This window comes from Electrona antarctica (assembly GCF_951216825.1).
Source record: "Electrona antarctica genome assembly, chromosome: 6".
Classification (NCBI taxonomy): domain Eukaryota; kingdom Metazoa; phylum Chordata; class Actinopteri; order Myctophiformes; family Myctophidae; genus Electrona; species Electrona antarctica.
Window position 1 is genome coordinate 33,648,227 of NC_136811.1, and position 19,856 is coordinate 33,668,082.

Sequence of the window (19,856 nt, forward strand, 5' to 3'; positions counted from 1 at the left end):
GCAATACCTGCTGGGCGATGTTGAAATTACATAGCAGTTTCTGTATACTGTATGTCTCTTACCTTGAAGTTCCCATCATAGGTGTGGTAGAGGGGCCAGAAAAATCTGTCTGCCTTTGGGATGTATGTCAGCATCTGGAGCTTTTTCAGCCAAAATCTGAACAGAATTTGCAACAGAGGCATGATTCTATTCTATTCTATTCTATAATTCTATTATATATTTTTGTCTTTGTAAGTAGGCAACAGAATGTCATATGTCAATGCAACATTTCTTTAATTTACTGGACCATACCGGACCTCTGAAAAGAGGGGTCCGACCACAGAGTCATGTCACAGAGGATATTATAGTCAAGCTTCAGACTGGGTCTGATGGTGCCAGAGGATGGGATAGTGACACTGATCCATTCTGTGCTTCTGTATTAATTAATACATTTTCACATTCATTACATAATATGTAAATGGAAGGAATGTAGAATGTAATGTCCTGATGTTTCCTATTATCTGTATTATCTGTGTAATCTATTTTATATTTATTATGGAAAGTATATGCAAACTAGATAAAGTGCCCCTCGGGGCACTTTAACAGGGTAGGTCAGGTTGTGGGCTCCTGGTGGCGCTATAATAGGCCAATGTGAAAAGGGTGCAATTTCTTCTTATGCCTTGGATGGCAATTGGATGATTTCAGGCATTTTGTTCCAAAAATGTGTTTTGCAAAAATCCACTGATGGTGGCGCTATAACAGGGAATGTGAAAAGGGTGGGATATATTCCTCAGCCTAGTAGGAAAGTCTGTGAAAGATTTCACGTAAATTGCACGCTGCGTTCATGATTTGAGGCTTTTTGTTAAAAACGGGCCAATCCTGCAAACTTTGAAAGCCAATGTTAGCCAATTAGGATGGAATATGAAATATCGGACAGATCCGTCTTGAGCACATGACTATAGAGATAGTGTAACGATTTGCGGGATTTTTGGACAGAATCTGGAGGAGTAGTATAAAAAAATGTGTTTTTCAAAAGTCGGCCTCCTGGTGGCGCTATAACAGGCCGTTCTGGAAAATTTGGGGCAGAGGTGCATCGTTGGCATCCAGGGAGTGTGTGTGAAAAATTAGGTATCTTAACGGTGCCGGAGATTAGCTGTACACAGACGGACGGACACACACACGGACACACAGACGGAGTACAAAACATACTCTCTCCCTATGCCTTTGGCCTGGTGGAGACAATAATTAGTGAACAGCACAGAGTGACTGCTATGATCATTCTGGTTTATGGAATTCTGGTCATTCCTAGTGTTTAAAGTAGCCTTTGTGTCATCATTATAAGATATCAAAAGAGCATATATAGGCCTATATATATATTTAAAAAATAACATTCATCAGTAAATTAGTTTAACATTAACACATTTAGTGACCACAATATAAATAATGTGCTCTCAGTGCTGGTGTAATACAGATATTTTGCATGACTTCCTATGCTTGGCCTCTGTTCGGGTGCATTACATCTCTGCAGTGCACGTAGTGCAAAGCAGCAGCGGTTGGTTGTTACTTTTATGGGGGAGGAGGGGATGCCGAGAAGAGTGAGAAACTTCACAGTTAATTTACTGTAAGATCAATGGGGTTTTTGCTTTCTTACAAAAAGGCACGTTTATATGAAACTATGTCTGTAATTTACTGTAATATAATGAGCTGAGTTTTCATTTCTGAACAACAACCGCAATTTAGGCATTAATGCTCTTATCCTTATCCAAAAGTACATAGTCTGTGTAACTGACCAAAACAGGGCAAGTTGTCATGTCAACGCAAGCAAGTCTCCTCTCCAGAAAAACAAAACAAAAACAAAAGTGGAAATACTATTGATGATGATGATGATGATGATGACATTGCTCAACTGCTCAAATGAATAGGAGACCAAACTGGTGGACATAATGGCATTATATTTGATGGTTTTCCAACAGTATCAACATTTTCTTATTAATTTAAAGGACCACTTCACCACTTTTCAACCTATCTTCATATAATCTCCTAAGGTCCTCACTAATAATCATGATCAAATGGCACTATTTTTTTCTACTCAGTCTGTGTTTCATAGGAGGGCTGTGGGCAGTTTAGAAACCGTCCTCCAGTGACATCATTAGGCAGATTATTTTTTTAAACAAGATTTTTTCATTATCGTGAGAATGATGGCTTCCATTTTCGCATTGCAACTTTTCAGGACTAGAAAGCCTGCAGTTTCTATTAGCTTGTATTCCCCATCGATTATGTCACTGGAGGACGGTTTCTGAACTGCCCACAGCCCTCCTATGAGACACAGACCGAGTAGGAAAAAAATTGCGCCATTTTTTTGTGATTATTAGTGAGGACCTATTATATGAAGATAGGTTGAAAAGTGGTGAAGTGGTCTTTTAAGTCTTATTACTGTAAAAAAAAAAAAAAAAAAGCGGTTGAGAATGGATGGATGTATAATTAAAAAGGATCAAATTGAAATACTTCAACAGTTAGTCCCCTATTCCTTTCCAATGGCACATCTACCATTTGTATCTCTTAGTGACATTACAAATCAGAGCTTGTGTGAATAAAACATAATTTGTATCAACCTATATGGTATAGTATGTTAATTCATTATAACCCAACTCTCACTGCTCTTCGACTGAGAAATGTATATGCTGTGGTCGGCTAGGACCAACAACTGGTATCGCATGAAGCTCGAAAGGCAATTTAATGAGGATTTCAGTATTAGCTCAGCAGTAGAAATATAAGCGCTCATGCAGGGGACCCGGGTTCACATACGAGGTAGAACATTACGGGTTGCAGCTTTAAGCTGAAAATGTTGCTGACAAGTTTTGCCTGCATGTAAAATGTGCAGATGTTTTCTCTGTGAGAGACACTTTAATCAAATATCTATACTCACGGCTTCTGGAAGTAAAACAGAACCAGGAAAGAGATGGCTATGGAAATGGAAATGGAGATGGCAATGACTATGGAAATGTACTCCTGTGATGAATAATTTCCTGCAAAAACAAGGATAAAAAATGAAATGATTTAGCTAATTTAAATAGAATGTTCACTATTGTCATTGACAAAGGCCACTCTGCAACAATTATTTCAGTATAAACTCAGGACTGAAAATGTACCGTCAATCTCTGCACTTCTCAAAATCCTCCATTCTGTTGGACGACTCCATTCACTCCATGGCCCCTTTAAGAAATCCTCTGGGCATAGTGAGGCCTTGACATCCACTATATACTTAGTATGTGGTTGCAGTTCATCGCTGTTTATCAATATGTATTTTTGGTCGACTATGGGATATGAACGCTGTCAGTATCAAAAGAATAAATGGTCAAACTTAATAGGGTCAATGGCTCTACTAGTCTTTAGTAAATAATGAATGTTTTATGACAGCTGTATAATATATAACTTTTAAAGAACTTATTACCTTTGCTAAGGTTTGGTCCATCCTTAGCCGTACCATATATCTGAGACATCGAGGTGTATGGTTAATGGAGTTGTTTACGCCCCACGTAATGTTAAAGGAATTGTCATTATTCGTCACTTGCAGGTTGAAAGGCTGTGAAGGCTTCACTGAAAGGTACAATGTGGCAGATAAACAGTTATACTTAATTTATACTCTGACCGTTTCCGTTCCGACAGTGTCATACACTGAAAATAGCAGATCTACAATTCTACATGCTCAACTTGTGCTCAACTTTGGCCTGCAAAACTGTTGTACAATAATGTATAGATCAGGCATTCAGGCAGTATGTATAGTTTGCTTCCTACCTATCTATCTAATATCTAACACATTTGCACTAAATGTGAGGTCCTGTTGTTCCTGTACTGTCAGAGTGTCAGATTGTAATATGTTGTTATACTGTTACTTTGTAGTTTTTGATTGGTCTCTGCACCAATAGCACTGCAGCAAATCCTAGGTATCACATAATTAGAGGAACATTTATTCTAAATGTCAAGACTGAGGTTGGCTATCACTTTTTAAAGCTCTTGATTGGAATTTTATTTTGTATTAATTGTATTCAATGCAGAGTGATATATAAAGAAAGGTCAAAGCTTGTTTGTTGTCTTACCCATATCAGAGAGTTTCCAGCTAGTTGACTCAGTCTCACTGCCTTGCTGATCAACTTTTGCGATACAGTTAGTCTCAACACGTGCAATCATTTCAAAATCCTCTTCATCCACTTCCATCAGACACCATGAGCGAGGGGGCATCATTTCACAGCTCCCACTAATTTCATCTTCAGAATCACTACAGGAGATGGATGTACATGTGATATTGCAATAAAAATCACGAATCCTTTCCTAGATCTTATGGAAACATATCTTCTCAAGACAGACTGTTGACTAACGTCAAACATTTTCAAATCAATGGAACAAATTCAAAGGAAAAGAGGGCACCGTTTTTCCTTTGTTTTGTCAATGGGTACCCGGATTGATGGAAAGATGACAATTGACAATTGTTGGTGCTTAATTGTAAAATTTCCATTCAATGAATCGTCGTGCCACTATTATATAGAAACATAAATAATATATCTGCCCACAGGTTGACTTTAAAATTGTCTTAGCAGCCAACCTCACTTGGCATATAACATTTGCCCACTCATAGTCTCCAAAATATCACTATTGTCAAGTGTATTTCTGCCTTAATGTACAAAATGAATGACAAATACAAAATACCAAGTAATAAGCTAGGCTTATTCTCTAAAATGAGAACCAGCTTGTTCCTGAAGCCACCAAAGTATTATGCTTAATTTGTTCTGTCGTAGCAGTCGTACGATGGTGTCCCATGGTGAAAATATCAGATCTCCAAGCTAAAACTTAAGTTGATTATGTTTACCCACACATTTACACTCAATGGACCACATCTTTTTAAATCCTTTTGACTGATCTGAACAAAATAATATGCTGTATGTTCATGTACAATATGCATTTTTGTCAATGCCAATTTCAGTCAATCAATCAAAGCTTGCATTGTGAGATTGTAGATCGGCTATTTTCGGCAAGGGACACCCTTGTGCAACCAGCTTAAGTTAGGCTTCATAGTGAGTGTCACAAGCCAATTGTGTTTGCAATATACAATGTACAGTTCATATTCATTTCCCTCTAACACAATACCTGCAGGTGGCCTCTATCTGAATTGCATAATTAGGGACCGTGTCTGAGCAGGAACAATTCAGTCTAGATTGATAGTCCGTTGTGCAGGTGACATTGCAGAGGGCTCCAACTGCAGAAACAAAAAGTATGATTCATTTGTTATCCACTGCCTTTCCAACATACAGTAACTTATTAATCTATGATATGCAACGTACAATCTTGAATATCAATATCACTGAGATCAAACTCTTTTGAATGCTTTTTCTTTTTTTTACCCTTTTGTCACCCCAATTTTTTGTTAGGCCAATTAATTGCTTCCCACACACATTTCTGTGTTGTCACAGCTCTTGTATCCTAGTGGCTCAGGTACCAGTGAAGTGAGGAGCCCCCACCAGGAGGACGTGGACTCGTAGAGGCTGAGCCTTCGTCCTACTCCTCCCACACAGCACTCCCTGCTGACAGGCGCCGTCCTAGCCCATACCGGTGACTATTATCACCCTCCCCGCCCCGCATTTATAAACATATTGTATACACATGTAGGCTATTTATATTATTGTGATTGTGAAATTATAAGAGAGGTTCTCATAGCTTTTCCCCTCTAATTTCAACTTATTTTGTGTTAATAAATACAACTCAAACCTAAAACAAAAAAACCCCACAATACACAAGATGACAAAATACAAATCTCTGATTATGCCAACGTACCATCTTGAATAAACCAAGCGAGATCCAGCAACAGCAGCAAGGACACAACTTTAAGAGCCATGGGGATACCTGCAGGTTACTCTTCTCATCCACTGGTATAGAACAGAGCCATGGGGATACCTGCAGGTTACTCTTCTCATCCACTGGTTAGAACAGAGCCATGGGGATACCTGCAGGTTACTCTTCTCATCCACTGGTTAGAACAGAGCCATGGGGATACCTGCAGGTTACTCTTCTCATCCACTGGTTAGAACAGAGCCATGGGGATACCTGCAGGTTACTCTTCTCATCCACTGGTTAGAACAGAGCCATGGGGATACCTGCAGGTTACTCTTCTCATCCACTGGTTAGAACAGAGCCATGGGGATACCTGCAGGTTACTCTTCTCATCCACTGGTTAGAACAAAGGCAACATCACTGCAACAAACAAACACAAAGGTTGCAGACCCATTTTATGGGTCGCAAGTTACAGTAGGCCTACATTGATTATTGATTATTTCAAATATTTAACGAAGAAAAGAAAAATGTATACACACACACACACACACACACACACACACACACACACACACACACACACACACACACACACACACACACACACACACACACACACACACACACACACACACACACACACACACACACACACACACACACACACACACACACACACACACCTAATCCACTCCATCAAATCCAAGCATTGTGTTATAATTCCCATTAGCTTTGATTGTGTATGTTAGTGCCAGGACATATTCATCAGAGCTTCTTGTTCACAAGAATCAACATTTCTTTTTAATGTGACACTATATGTTAACAAATATTTCACACACAGCAGTACACAAGTGTCCATTGCCAATTTCAACCACATGCTTTACTGAACTCTATAATACTGTCTACAGTACACTCTACAGTGTGAAAATTCCCAGAACAAGTTCAGTTTCTTGGTCAAATTATTTAGTACAGTACATCATGGGGAAAAAATAACATTCAATATAGTCAATTTGTTAATCTTCTATCAGTAAATTGGCAAAACACTGAATTTGAAATTAATTTAAGGATATCAATCTTACCTTCTCTATTATTTTACTAATACATTAATGAAGTTCCATGGACCACTTTGAAGGCAACCAGGGGTTCACTGATCACTGGTGCATTGAGCATGTTCAGTGGAACACGTACACCACGTCTCTGACATGCTGAAAGCGTCATGGTTTTGTCACCAAGGATGTGGTTTTAACCCTTCTGGGTGGCTCCCTTCACACCACATCTACATTGCTTCTATGAATATAAACTATAGCTATAACCAAGAGAAGAGACATACAAAGACTTCCGTTTGACAAGTGGCACCTACACTTACAGAATGACAGATATAAAACGAAAGCAATGTATAGTAGTGTGTACTGCGAATCTTAGGTTAAGGAAATGTTAACACTTTTGTTTGATACATTTTTCATATTAACTGATGTAATGCATGTCAGGTAGTACCGTAGTATATTTAAGTTTTGGATATTAATGATTAAAATATACTATTTGTGTACTGTACACTGCGATACTGTAAATATTACCCACACAAATGTCAATGAACAAGATTGGGTCTACAACGTAATGGGTCCAGTGTGGATCTCACATCATATGGCCAGTCTATGATATCAGTTCTACATATAGTCATCTCTGTTTGGCAAAATAGTAAACAAAACTGTGACATTTTTATTTTACTTTTGAAAATATTTTGTAATAATAAACTGCTATTCTAGACTGCTCGCCTCCTACTAAAATGTGACGAGTGAAAAATAAAGCTATAAAAAAGCCCTACTACATGCCTGTTAACAGTTATTTTATGTCATTCTGAATTCATATATCATGTTTGATATATGTTTCATGAGACCCTTATGTGACTGACTCCTACACACAGTATTGGTTAATTAGGGACTTTTTAGCTAAGCCTGTCTGTAGTTAAATGACTCATAATATTACTCACATATAGCTGTGGGCCTCTCAGAGCCCACAGTGACCTTCAGGTGGTAACAGCAATGTATTTGGCTTCCAAGTCAAATAATAGCTCAAATGTCTGTATAATATAAATTAATTTAGCAAAAAACGTCTAATTAGTGGTGAAACTGATCCTCTTCATTGGTTTCGATAGCACATCAGTGAGCTGGATGCAATCCTACCTGGAGGGGAGAGAACAGATGGTGGAAGTGAACGGAACACTGCCCCCCCCCCCTCCCAGTGAGCTGTGGCGTTCCACAAGGAAGCATACTAGGGCCTCTACTGTTCCTAATATATGTAAACGACATGACTTCAGCTTGTGACTGCAACTTGTTCCTGTTCGCAGATGACTCAGCACTGCTGGTCTCGGACAGGGACAAACTGCAGGTTGAAAATGCCCTCAGCTCTGAACTCGGTAGAATCTGCACCTGGCTCGCTGATAACAAACTATCTTTACACCTGGGAAAAACTGAATCCATTCTCTTTGGCTCTAATAGTAATCTCAGCAAGGCAAATGGCTTCTTGGTTAAAGTGGGTGACAATGTTATCACACGTAAAGATGAAATTACCTACCTAGGTTCCATCCTGGAGGCTAATCTTTCCGGTGATAAAATGGCCACCAACGTAATCAAAAAGGTCAACCATAGAACAAGATTCCTTTACAGGATCTCCTCACTGGTCAACAAAAACACCTTGAAGACCTTAACAGGAGCCCTTGTACAGGGTTTCTTTGACTATGCATGCACCTCCTGGTACCACAGCACCTCAAAGGCCCTTAAAACCAGGCTCCAGACTTCCCAAAACAAACTGGTCAGGCTCCTACTTGACCTAGCCCCCCGAACCCACCTCACCCCTGCCCACTTCGACAGGCTGGAATGGCTTAGGGTCGACGACAGAGTACAGCATCTTGCAATGGGTCTGGTCCACAAGATTCGATACACCACCAAGATACCCATGTACCTGTCTAGATACTTCCTTAATGTTAACGAAGTCCACACCCACAACACCAGAGGGAGTGCAACGAACCATGTACAACCCAGATTCGGCACAAACAAGGGACTAAATTATTTTCGCTCCTATGCCACCAAAATGTGGAACGCCCTACCAACTGTCATTAAGACATGCGAATCCCTTGACTCTTTCAAAACCGCTCTCAAATGGCACCTACGGACGGCTGCAATTCGAAACTGGCCCCTGTAAAATCGGAATCCCTCAAACACGAACGCAAGGACAACACAAGAGACGGTCGCGGCCACACAGCCAACTCAAGGTATGGCCACTGAGCCGACTTGGGGACCCAACGCAAGGACAACACAAGAGACGGTCACGGCCACACAGCCAACTCAAGGTACGGCCACGGAGCCGACTTGGGGACCCAACACAGCTCCTCCAAGGAAAACAAACAAATTAACGGAGCTGAACGTGAATCCCCCCCACCGCCCCCCCCTTTTTTCCCCCTCACTGTATATGTTTCTTTTCCCTTTTTACCTCCTTTATGATGAATTCCTGTTCTGTCTATAGAAGTGTCTATTTGTAAACATGATTAGGTTCTTCATTACACCGAAAATAAAAAGCCTACAGAGTGGGACACCGGAAGCAGGCAACTGTTGGAGAAAATGTAATAGTGCAATGGCTGACCACTTCCACGTATTCTGGCTAGAAATAGTATCGGACATTAACACAATAATGGGTTTTGAGATTGAATTTGAATTTACAAAGGTTTACCTGTGTAACATACCAGAGGACCTTAATACCCCAGATAAATACCTTCTTAAAATATTGCTAGTGGCAGCAAAAAAGGCAATAACCAAGAAGTGGCTGGATAGAAGCCCGCCTAAGAAAGGAGAGTGGACAGCCATTGTACGAAACTATATACGAAATGGAGGAACTTACTTTCGCAGTTAGGATATGTACAGAAAAGTTTCACAGATACTGTCTGGTTGAAATGGATATTATACATGGGAATAGACATTTTGTAAAGGATCTGTATGAATGAATAAGAGGTGAACACTGTCATTATTCTGTCATTAATGATGTCATTATTGTATCTGTTGTGCTCAAGTTTTTGTTTTGTTTGTTTTGTCCACTGTTTACCCTTCGTTTCGTATTTTATTTTATTTTTAGGATTCTCTGTTTTCCCTCTGTTTTCTTTTTCACCTTCCGTCATTGTTTTTCATAATCTTGTACATTGATTTAATTTAAACAACAAAAAGAATGGAATGCCGATGTATAATTATCATGAACCCTGTAACTGGGAGCGAACTGACTAAAACGGACTGAAACTACTCAGAGAGGGTTCCCCTACCCACCTGGAACTGTATGACCCGTAACACAATGAAATAATAATTAATGTAACAAATGACTTGTGACAATTACAAAATGTACTGTGATGCCCGATGTGACCCGAAAATTCTAAATAAAAACAAAGTTAAAAAAAAAAAAAAAAAAAGTGTCTATTTGTACGTCTCTAAATGTTTTGATGATTTGAACATGGTGGACCCTATTGGAAACAAGTGTAATGCTTAATTGGGTCGTCCACTCACAGTTAACAGCCTTTGTATTGAGTTTGTGCTTGAAATGTACTGTAATTCTGCAAACTGTTAATAAATTCTTCAATCAATCAATCAATCAAAGCCTTCAGCCTAGGCGTCACATCCAGCTGGTGCACAGACGTCACAACCTTTATCACTGTGACTTATTCCAATATGCACAACAATGCGAGGCCATGTGACATGCACCCTGCTATCTTGATTGGTAAAAGTATGTTTGACACAGATCGGTGGTAACTGTAAGGTAGTTCTGCCAACAAGCACAGGGCTCAGACCATAGTTATACTATCTGCTACAAGGACAAGCTGAACCATAACAGATATAGGCTATAACAAAAATAACAAGGCTACCAAATATCATGCCATATGATTCTGCTGAGATAGAAATGCAGACATATGACAAAATACAAATGAAAAATAAGAAATACAGATGAAATACAGATTGAGAACTATCATCATAGATTTTAGTTGTTTTATATCCCTTTTATTTATTTTTCGAATCCAATGTCTTCATTATTACTAATCTCGACCAGGAGATTCTTGCATTCGGCTCCGTATGTGTGTGTCTAATTGGGGTTGTCCAACTGGCCAAATTAGTGTCATTTATTTTACATTAGGACCTTAATTCCCAAATATATATTTTTTTATCAGTCTACGACAACAGTCATATTTTGTGAATTAATAATGGCCCTAAAAGTCCTTCCAGGGGTACTGTGAGGCTAGGCTCACTAATTAATAGGCAGCCTGCGAACTGCAATACCCCTGTCCATCCACTTTACGATCAGACATTAAGGTAGTCGGTAGACGATGAATGTGTATGAGAGACAGTGGTAACAAATGCAACCTGCTAATTTCATGGTTGTATGTAGAAATGTCAACTTACTGCATACAACATTGTTATCATTTAACGGATTGTGTGGCCCTGGTCTTTCCCTAATGGGACTGATCGAAGGTAGCTAGTGCTACTGAGACGTCAGTCTGGACTTGATCACCCCGGCTGGGTCCCCTTGAGTGAGGGGTATGATGTTTGCGCAACCCGAAACCCTGATGACCTTGGGATAGAACACTGAGGACACGTCCCAGGTGCATCCATGCGATATTTTTTCGTTCTAGTTATTCTATTTATAGTGACTCATAGGAAATTACGAATAGACTATATGTATGTGACAACCAGGAATAGTCTGGTGACCAGCCTGTGTCTTCCACCGTTGCCCAGGTGGAGCCTGCAGAACCATTGCGGCTCAAGAATCCACCACTCCTGAATGAAGTGTCTGGTGCTGGGAGTCTGATGCAACGCACAGGTCCTGGTTTGAGCAGGAGTGGACCTGGTGAGACGTAGAAGAGGCCTGGACAGGAGTCAACCCACAGAGCCTACTCCTTCCACGCGCCAGATTGATCTACCTTCCAGTCCCGGAAGAGTAGTTCCGGAGCAACGGATTGTGTGGCCCTGGTCTTTCCCTAATGGGACTGATCGAGGGAGCTACTGGGACATAAGTCGGGACTTGATCACCCTGGCTGGGTCACCTGAGTGAGGCTTATGATGTTGCGAGACCCGAAACCCTGATGACCTTGGGATACATCACTGATGATACGTCCCAGGTGCATCCATGCAAGGTTTTTCGTTCATTGGCCATGTGTCCTGGCGAAGATTTGCGCTCCATTGAACAAGACATTGCATTTTCTAGTGCTTTCACTTAAATGTTTCTTTTACCTTTCTTTATGATTGAATTTTTTCCATCACTTAACTTAAATATCCATCTGTACGTACAAACAACAAAACTAACTAATGTAGCATAACCCACAAGCTCTTTCATAACCTCAGGTGACAGTGGGGCTTGTGGTGGGTATTTCCTACAAACAGCATCATAATGTTCACGGTGGCTTTGTTGGTGATATAACTAGAATGAAGAATGACTACCGGTATTCTGATCATAGGTTTCACTTTCTACACCATTATCTCCTCCTACAGTACACTATACCTGTATACAGCTGTAAAATTCTCTGACATTTTTAATAATAATAATTTAACAAACATCTTCTCTAACGGAGGTCCCTGGAACAAATAGTTTTCAAATAGTTGTACGCAGCCTAATGTATAAATTTGAGGGTCTTTGACATGAAACTGTGTGAACCATGGAGTAATAGAGAGATCACCTCCTAACTACTGCAGATGTGCTAGTTATAACAGACTTTACCATTGGTTACAATAATTATTCATTCATTCAAATACATCCCATATTTCATGTTTAAAGGGATATTTCACTTCTCATCTACTGTACTCAGGCTTATGTGAACACCCCGGACAGTTTTTAAGTTGCTTGATTCAGTATTTAGATATTTGATATTCATTTTAACTGCTCCGCCCCCCTTCCTATATAAACCCATCGTAACTCCATTTTAACCATGATAGATCAAAAACACCACCTTTTTTTGGTGACTCATAGTGTCCTCCTAATACGTGTGGGGCTGTGTTTTTTAATTTACCTAATGTATTTATTTATTTTTAATAATTGTTTTGGAAAAGAATAAGGAGCAGAAGGAGGCCAGAGGACACTACAAAATTATTACATTTTAAATTAGGAGGGCAGTATCAGTCACCATAAAAAAGGAGGTGTTTTCGATGAATCTATCATGGTTAAATGGAGTTTGAAATTACAATGGGTTTGTATAGGAAGGGGCGGGGCAGCGAAAATGAATATCAAATATCTAAATACTGAATCAAGCAACTTAAAAACTGTCTGTGGTGTTCACATAAGCCTGAGTAGACGATAAAATGACCAAAGGTTCTTTTGAAAGTGAAATATCCCTTTAAGACTGAGAATGACTACTGTTCAGTTAAATGCATACTATGCATTCTGTGATTTCTTTTCACACCAAATCTCTGTTTACTGGTGTTTTCAAACCTTATTCCACCTATTAAAATGTAAAACGATCTCATGAATACTGCTGACCAAGTTCTTTATTAAAAGAAGCAGTGAATTCAGGAAATAAAATAAGCAGAAATATAAAACTATAACTGCAAAAATGATAACATGGTGTAAAATAACAGTAACAACACAATAGCCTTCACAGAAAGTCTTTGCAAAGCCTGCCTTTAGCTCTTATCCAGTGCAACAAAATTATTCTACATCACTATATGGCAAATGAAATACGTGTGAGGATGTAACCTGTGAACCAGAAACTATCGAAGAGCACTTTCAACCTGGCGTTGCCAATTTTGGCATGTCACTCACTGTAGGCAAAATTCTAAACATTTTCAAAAAGTGGATCTGCTATTTTAGCTATTTTTTAACTTAACCCTTATAGGTCCATTTGTACACTTCCTTTTACAAGGATTTTACAGTGTAGATTGAGGTCCCAGAGATCATAATAAAAAAAAAGTATCAAATGGGGGTCTGTGGCCTAAGCAAGGCATAATTGCAGGTGCGGCAGTCGTTGAGAAATAACCACCGACTCAGGAACTCAGAGGCAAAGATGAGAGGTTTAATGCTCCTTACTTACTCTTCGACTCGGCCTCTACTGGAGGATAATTGCGAACGAAGTGATTGCGAACGAAGTGATTGCGAACGAAGTGAGCACTAACTATAGAAGCTGGCCAAAACTGTCTGTCTGTCTGTCTGTGTGTGTGTGTCACGCCTGCAAACCAGAGGGCAAAAGATTGGGAGCAAACCAATACGAACTGAAATGATACAGAGGTCTCTGTGTGTGTGTGTGTGTGTGTGTGTGTGTGTGTGTCAGACTGCCACAACAGCTTCGTTCGCTTCCCGCGTTTACGGAACTTTACACGGCTTACTTGTATTTAAAGATAGAGTGCCGTGATTTTTTTCAAAAAAGTGTACAGAAAGTGTTCAAATTATGTTTTATGTGGCCACACCCACCCTCATTAAGCACCACCCACCTGAACCTCACCCACAGCTGTTGTTGTATGATAATGTGGGAGGGGTTAGGGTTATGATGTCACTAACATTGAGTTATTTCGATTGGGCCTTTTGACTCAAAGGCTTTCAGCTTTCAGGAAGAAACTAAAAATACACATTGAAGACATATTTGAATATTATAACCACACCTGGGGGTCTATTAAAGTAATGTTAACTCCATAGACACATGCAAAACAGAAAAAGTACAAAAATCACAGCGCTCCATTTTAATGATCCTGAAGGGGGTTATTTCTAAACAACGATTGGCTCGCCGGCTATTATCCCGCTTATTACTTAATAAATCAATTAATGCATTGACGCAAAAGTAACAACAAAATAAAGTATTTCCTTGCTCACGGTGATGATAGTATTCCGTAAGTTTATGCCAGGTGCAGCTGCCCCCTTCAACGAACAGCGCAACAGAGTCGCCTCGGAAAACAAGGAAGTGTTGAACAAATATAATCAATTTTCGGTTATTGTATTGTCTTTTCTCGCTTTAATGTTTTCAAAAACATTCTTGAGAGTAATATTTAGCTGAAAATGACTTTGTGCATTTGTTTACAGCAGGAGCAGGTGCTCTGAGCAGGCTTTGATTAGACTGAGTTACTGAGTTCATTGGTCATTATTCAGAAATAAAACAGTGCTAAATTCAGCGATTGAGCAATCAGAATCAAGCATTCAACCAAGCTGTGTAATAATGGATATTCAACTTGTGGTGGAGAATCACTGGCTTAAGACGTTCACCACAAAACTACCATGTCGCCTCTACCTGTCCACCGTTCCGAGGCCTCCCTCGACGTCGAGGGGTACCTTCAGGTTTGGCTGTGTTGTCAGAGAGGTGGTGGGGGTGGGAGTCATATGCCTGGGCAAAGGTACTAGTGGCTTGTGAATGTCCTTCCTGGAACCTTTTGCGGTCACGACGACGCCTTTGTGCAGCTCTCCATTTATCTCGTTTCTTTCTTTTGGCCTCTTCAGACATCTGTGATACCAGCACCCTCTTCTTGAAGTAGCTGAAAGAGAACAAAAGATAAGTGCTTCCTCTGCATTCATTGTGGTAAACTTGAAGCATCTCAATCTGCAGTAGATTCATAAAACTCATAACCAGCCATCCATCATGCACTGAACATGTATTGAACATGCACTGTATTTTGTTTTAATGAAGTATTGTAAGAAAATGATATCTAGGGGTGTAACAGTTAATCGATTTAATAGACTATAAACATTTTAAATAAGCAATAATCGTTAAATTGATAATCACTAAGAAATTAATTGATATCCTTAAGTAATCATAATCGTATGAACAGAAAAAGGCTACCTTATACGATCCTTCTCCTTCAACATCTGTACACCTTCAGGTGTAGAACGGCATCTTTCTCTGTACTGCCTTTGTGTCTCTGCATTCCTCAGCTTTCCTGAGGTCATGGAAGCAATATTATCAGCATTCAGCAGTCAGCACTGATGTGCAGCCTAGAAATAAACATCTACAATATTTCAACTCAGCAGTTTTTAATGGTCTTGATAACAAAACATTATAGAAATAGGGCTGTCACTATCTTTTCATTTTAATTTAATTACATTATTATTATCTTTATTTTTCTTTTTTTTTTACAAATAATTACAATGGACAATTTGTGTTTTTGGCATTGAATATTTGAACATATAAATAACAATTAATTTTGTTTTAAATATGTTTAAAATATCTGAACCTTTTTCAACATAGAAACTAATCTGTCTAGTATGCAAAAAGAATGATTGCGATTATCTAAAATCTGCAATCCGGCGATTATGTAGGTCTAAGAATTGTGACAGGCCTTCACAGAATGAAATCATACTTTTGCTGTTGGGAGTCGTGGGACGGTCTAATGAAGGACAATATGTGCTTCCTGTCTGTGAAGAGTGTGACATCTGCTGGTCCTCTTGGTTGGATGGTATACCCTCTTGTCTCAGTGAGAAAGCCCATGGAGACATTTTAGCTGCAACACCTATGGAGTGAAAACAGTGGTGTAAACTAAAGTAACTAAGGCCCCCTTTACACGAGAACGGTTTCCATAGAAAACAGAAAAATAAAATATTGTTTGCAGGGGTCCGTTTAGACGACGACAGCGTTTTCGGGGGTAGAAACAAAGTGAAAACTTCCAGAGTGGAGCAGTTACGCCTCGCGTAACTGCTTGGGAATCGCTTGGACGCGGTCCACCTCCACCTGGCATGCACACTACAGCGTTTTCAGTCACTGTGTGTAAAATCGGAATAAAAATTGAGAACACAACGGGACTTTGCTGTTTTCTCTGGAGACCGTTGCAGTGTAAAAGTGGCCTAAGTACTCAGGTAGCTTACTGTACTGAAGTAAAACGTTTAGGGGTCTAGGTGTACCTTCAGGTATGGCTGTGTTGTCAGAGAGGTGGTGGTGGTGTCATCTTACAAATAATTATTAATTAACGATTTGTGTTTTTGGCATTGAATATTTGAACATATAACAATTACTTTTCTGTTTGGCTTTTAGATTTTGCAAACAAAAATTGCACAAAACAGGTATGACAAATAACTTCGACAAGGAATAACTACTGACAATGACCGATAGCCTTCCAATAATCAAAATAAATAATGTAGTACGGCCAAAATCGGCCATTCATAATTTTATACTTTAATTATGATTATTTCTATTGTGGCAATAGCCACTCTACAAGCTCATAATGTGTAACATTGTAACAGGTTGTGAGCTTGACTGTAGATATGCTATTTTTAAAATATCTGAACATTATCAACATGGTAACGATTGTAAGCAATTGATTTTGATTAAGCAAAAAAAAGAAAAAAAGACAACTACTCCAGAATGAAATCATACTTTTGTTGTTGGGACGGTCTCTGTGCTGATCACATCCCAGCTCACACATCTCTGTCTTGATGTGCACCGTTTCAACAGCAGGAGGCTCCTCTTTGATCACAGGACTGGTACCCAGTCTGGCTAATGAATGACAATATGTGATTCCTAATCCTGTCTGTGAAGAGTGTGACATCTGCTGTTCAGGGTCCTCTTGGTTGGATGGCTCAGCAGCCATACCATCTTGACTCAGTGAGAAAACTAATGGAGACATTTTAGCTGCAACACCTAATGGAATGAAAGTGACTGGGGTAAGTACTAAGTAGTTAGTCGAGTCTGTACTGTCTGAAGTAAAAGTTTAGTATTTAGTAAAATGTAAACACTTTTCCCACGAGATTCACAGTTCACACACAGAGCATTCCGATACCCAGCGGTCAGTAGATAGCTGACTCCAAGTCGCAGCATCAATTATTGGAGTACACGCAGGCTACAACTTTACATCAATATCATTCACAGACACAGCCATTGTATGGCTAGCATTAATATAGAAATCATGCAATATACTATAGTATATGACATGTGTAATAGCCTATACTTACAGGGAAACTCCAGTTCCAATTCGTGCTCATTTGTCATACTATAAACACAGTTTGCAGTGAAGGGGTTTATTGTGTTGACGTTACGTTCACTTTCACTCTGCAGGACTAACAGTTCGTCTTCAGTCTGTTTCAACCTAACCTCCAGTCGACTGATTTCTTTGTCTCTCTCGTCCAGCATCATTTTATATTCCCTCGTTTTACTGTTGTTGACGTTGTAAATGATATCCACTACGACGCGTATGGCATTTCTAACTGCATTTTCAACGATATCGACACGTGTGTCATCATGCATATTTAGATCTGAATGTATAGTTGTGTTAGAATAATTCATTTTACTAATAGTTTTAGCACAATGCGGCAACCCTCGAAAATAACAAAGGGCTAACCGAAGGAAGAAGTTTGCAGCAAAAATAATCAGAGTAATTAGATGGATGAATTTATAATTAAACGTTCAATAAACAAATGAAACCTACTGTACAACACGCTTGGCCGTGTTTACAAAGAGACAGCTATGACCAACTTCCGTGTGCACCAGCTTGTTGGTGCTACACAGCGCCATCGTGTGGTGATTTAATGTCAGTGCAGCCTGGGCCATAAAATTGCCCCAGCCGGCAGGGGCGATGGCTGTTTACCTCTGAACAGCACTCAATAAATCTAATCAGACCTAATCAATCTGCAATAGCAATTTTGATTCTGTGGATTTCCCCCCTGGACCCCGCTGGGGCTTAACACGTACACAAACATACATAATAAATGGCTTAATATAGCCTAGTTATTATTTCTGAACCATAATAATCCATCTATTGTCTTTCATGAATCTATGCTCTGCTTGTGTCTCCCCCCATTTCCACTTATTTTAGAATTTTATAGAACAGTGACAGTGGTTTGACACAACTAAATACAAAAACTGTTAACTGTGAGTGGACGACACCATAAAAGCATTACACTTGTTTACAATAGGGCCCTGCACCGTTTTCAATTCATCAAAACATTTAGAGACAAAATATACACTTCTATATAGCCAAAAACAGGTAATCAAAGAGGCAAAGAGGGGAAAAACATAGGGTGAGGGCAGATTTTACGGGGGGCAGTTTCGAATTGGCCTTTGAGAGCGGTTTTGAAGGAGGCAAGGGATTTGCATGTCTTAATGACTGTTGGTAGGGCGTTCCACATTTTGGTGGCATAAGAGCGAAATTAATTTAGTCCCTTGTTAGTGCCGAATCTGGGTTGCACATGGTTTGAAACCTTGTACGAGGGCTCCTGTTAGGGTCTTCAAGGTGTTTTTGTCGACCAGTGAAGAGATCCTGTATAGGAATCGTGTTCTTTGGTTGACTTTATTGATTACGTTGGTGGCCATTTTATCGCCGGAAAGATTTGCCTCCAGGATGAAACCTAGGTGGGTAATTTCCTCTTTTCGTGTGATAATACTGTCACCCACTCTAATCAAGAAGCCATCTGCCTTGCTGAGATTACCGCTTGATCCAAAAAAATGGATTCAGTTTTTCCCAGGTGTAAGGATAGTTTGTTATCCGTGAGCCATGTGCAGATTCTACCGAGTTCAGAGCTGAGGGCCTGTCCGAGACCAGCAGTGCTGAGTCATCTGCGAACAGGAACAAGTTGCATCACAAGCTGATGTCATGTCGTTTACATAAATTAGGAACAGTAAAGGCCCTAGTATGCTTCCTTGTGGAACGCCACAGCTCACTGGGAGGGGACAGTGTTCCATTCACCTCCAACATCTGTTCTCTCCCCTCGAAGGTAGGATAGCATCCAGCTCACTGATGTGCTATCAAAACCAATTGCTTTTAGCTTGTTAATCAGTATGGAGTCCTTGAGGGAGTTCCAGGGAGTCCCCAGCTAAATTATATAGTTTGGAACCAAATGGACCCTTATGGGTCTGTAACTCTGAAAGTGTACAAGTGGAACCCAAATGTACCCTAACGGGTCCATTCGCTTCTATTTGTACACTCTCAGAGTTAACATTGATTTTACAATAGAAATTGGGGGTCCGAGAGATAGAAATGCAGTTAAATGTGGGGCCGTAGACTAATGCATGTCAAACTGGTAGGGTCCTTGAAACTAAACGGGTTGAGAATCTCTGCTAGAGCTGTAAAAATCTTCTCTTATGGGGGTCCCTGGCATATCTTTTCAAATGGGGGTATGCGGGCTAATTA

General features: G+C 39.8%; 1 protein-coding gene across 1 annotated transcript; it reads right to left on the reverse strand.

The window, feature by feature from the left end:
• Positions 1–13,289: 13,289 nt before the first annotated feature.
• On the reverse strand, positions 13,290–18,206 carry LOC306924590 (uncharacterized protein). The gene is made up of 5 exons (XM_079503165.1): positions 17,683–18,206; positions 17,108–17,371; positions 16,098–16,247; positions 15,581–15,677; positions 13,290–15,275 (listed from the first exon to the last, which is right to left on the reverse strand). Exons 1-5 carry the CDS (start codon positions 18,011–18,013, stop codon positions 15,017–15,019), a joined length of 1,101 nt encoding a protein of 366 aa, XP_079359291.1. The 5' UTR covers positions 18,014–18,206; the 3' UTR covers positions 13,290–15,016.
• Positions 18,207–19,856: the final 1,650 nt, after the last annotated feature.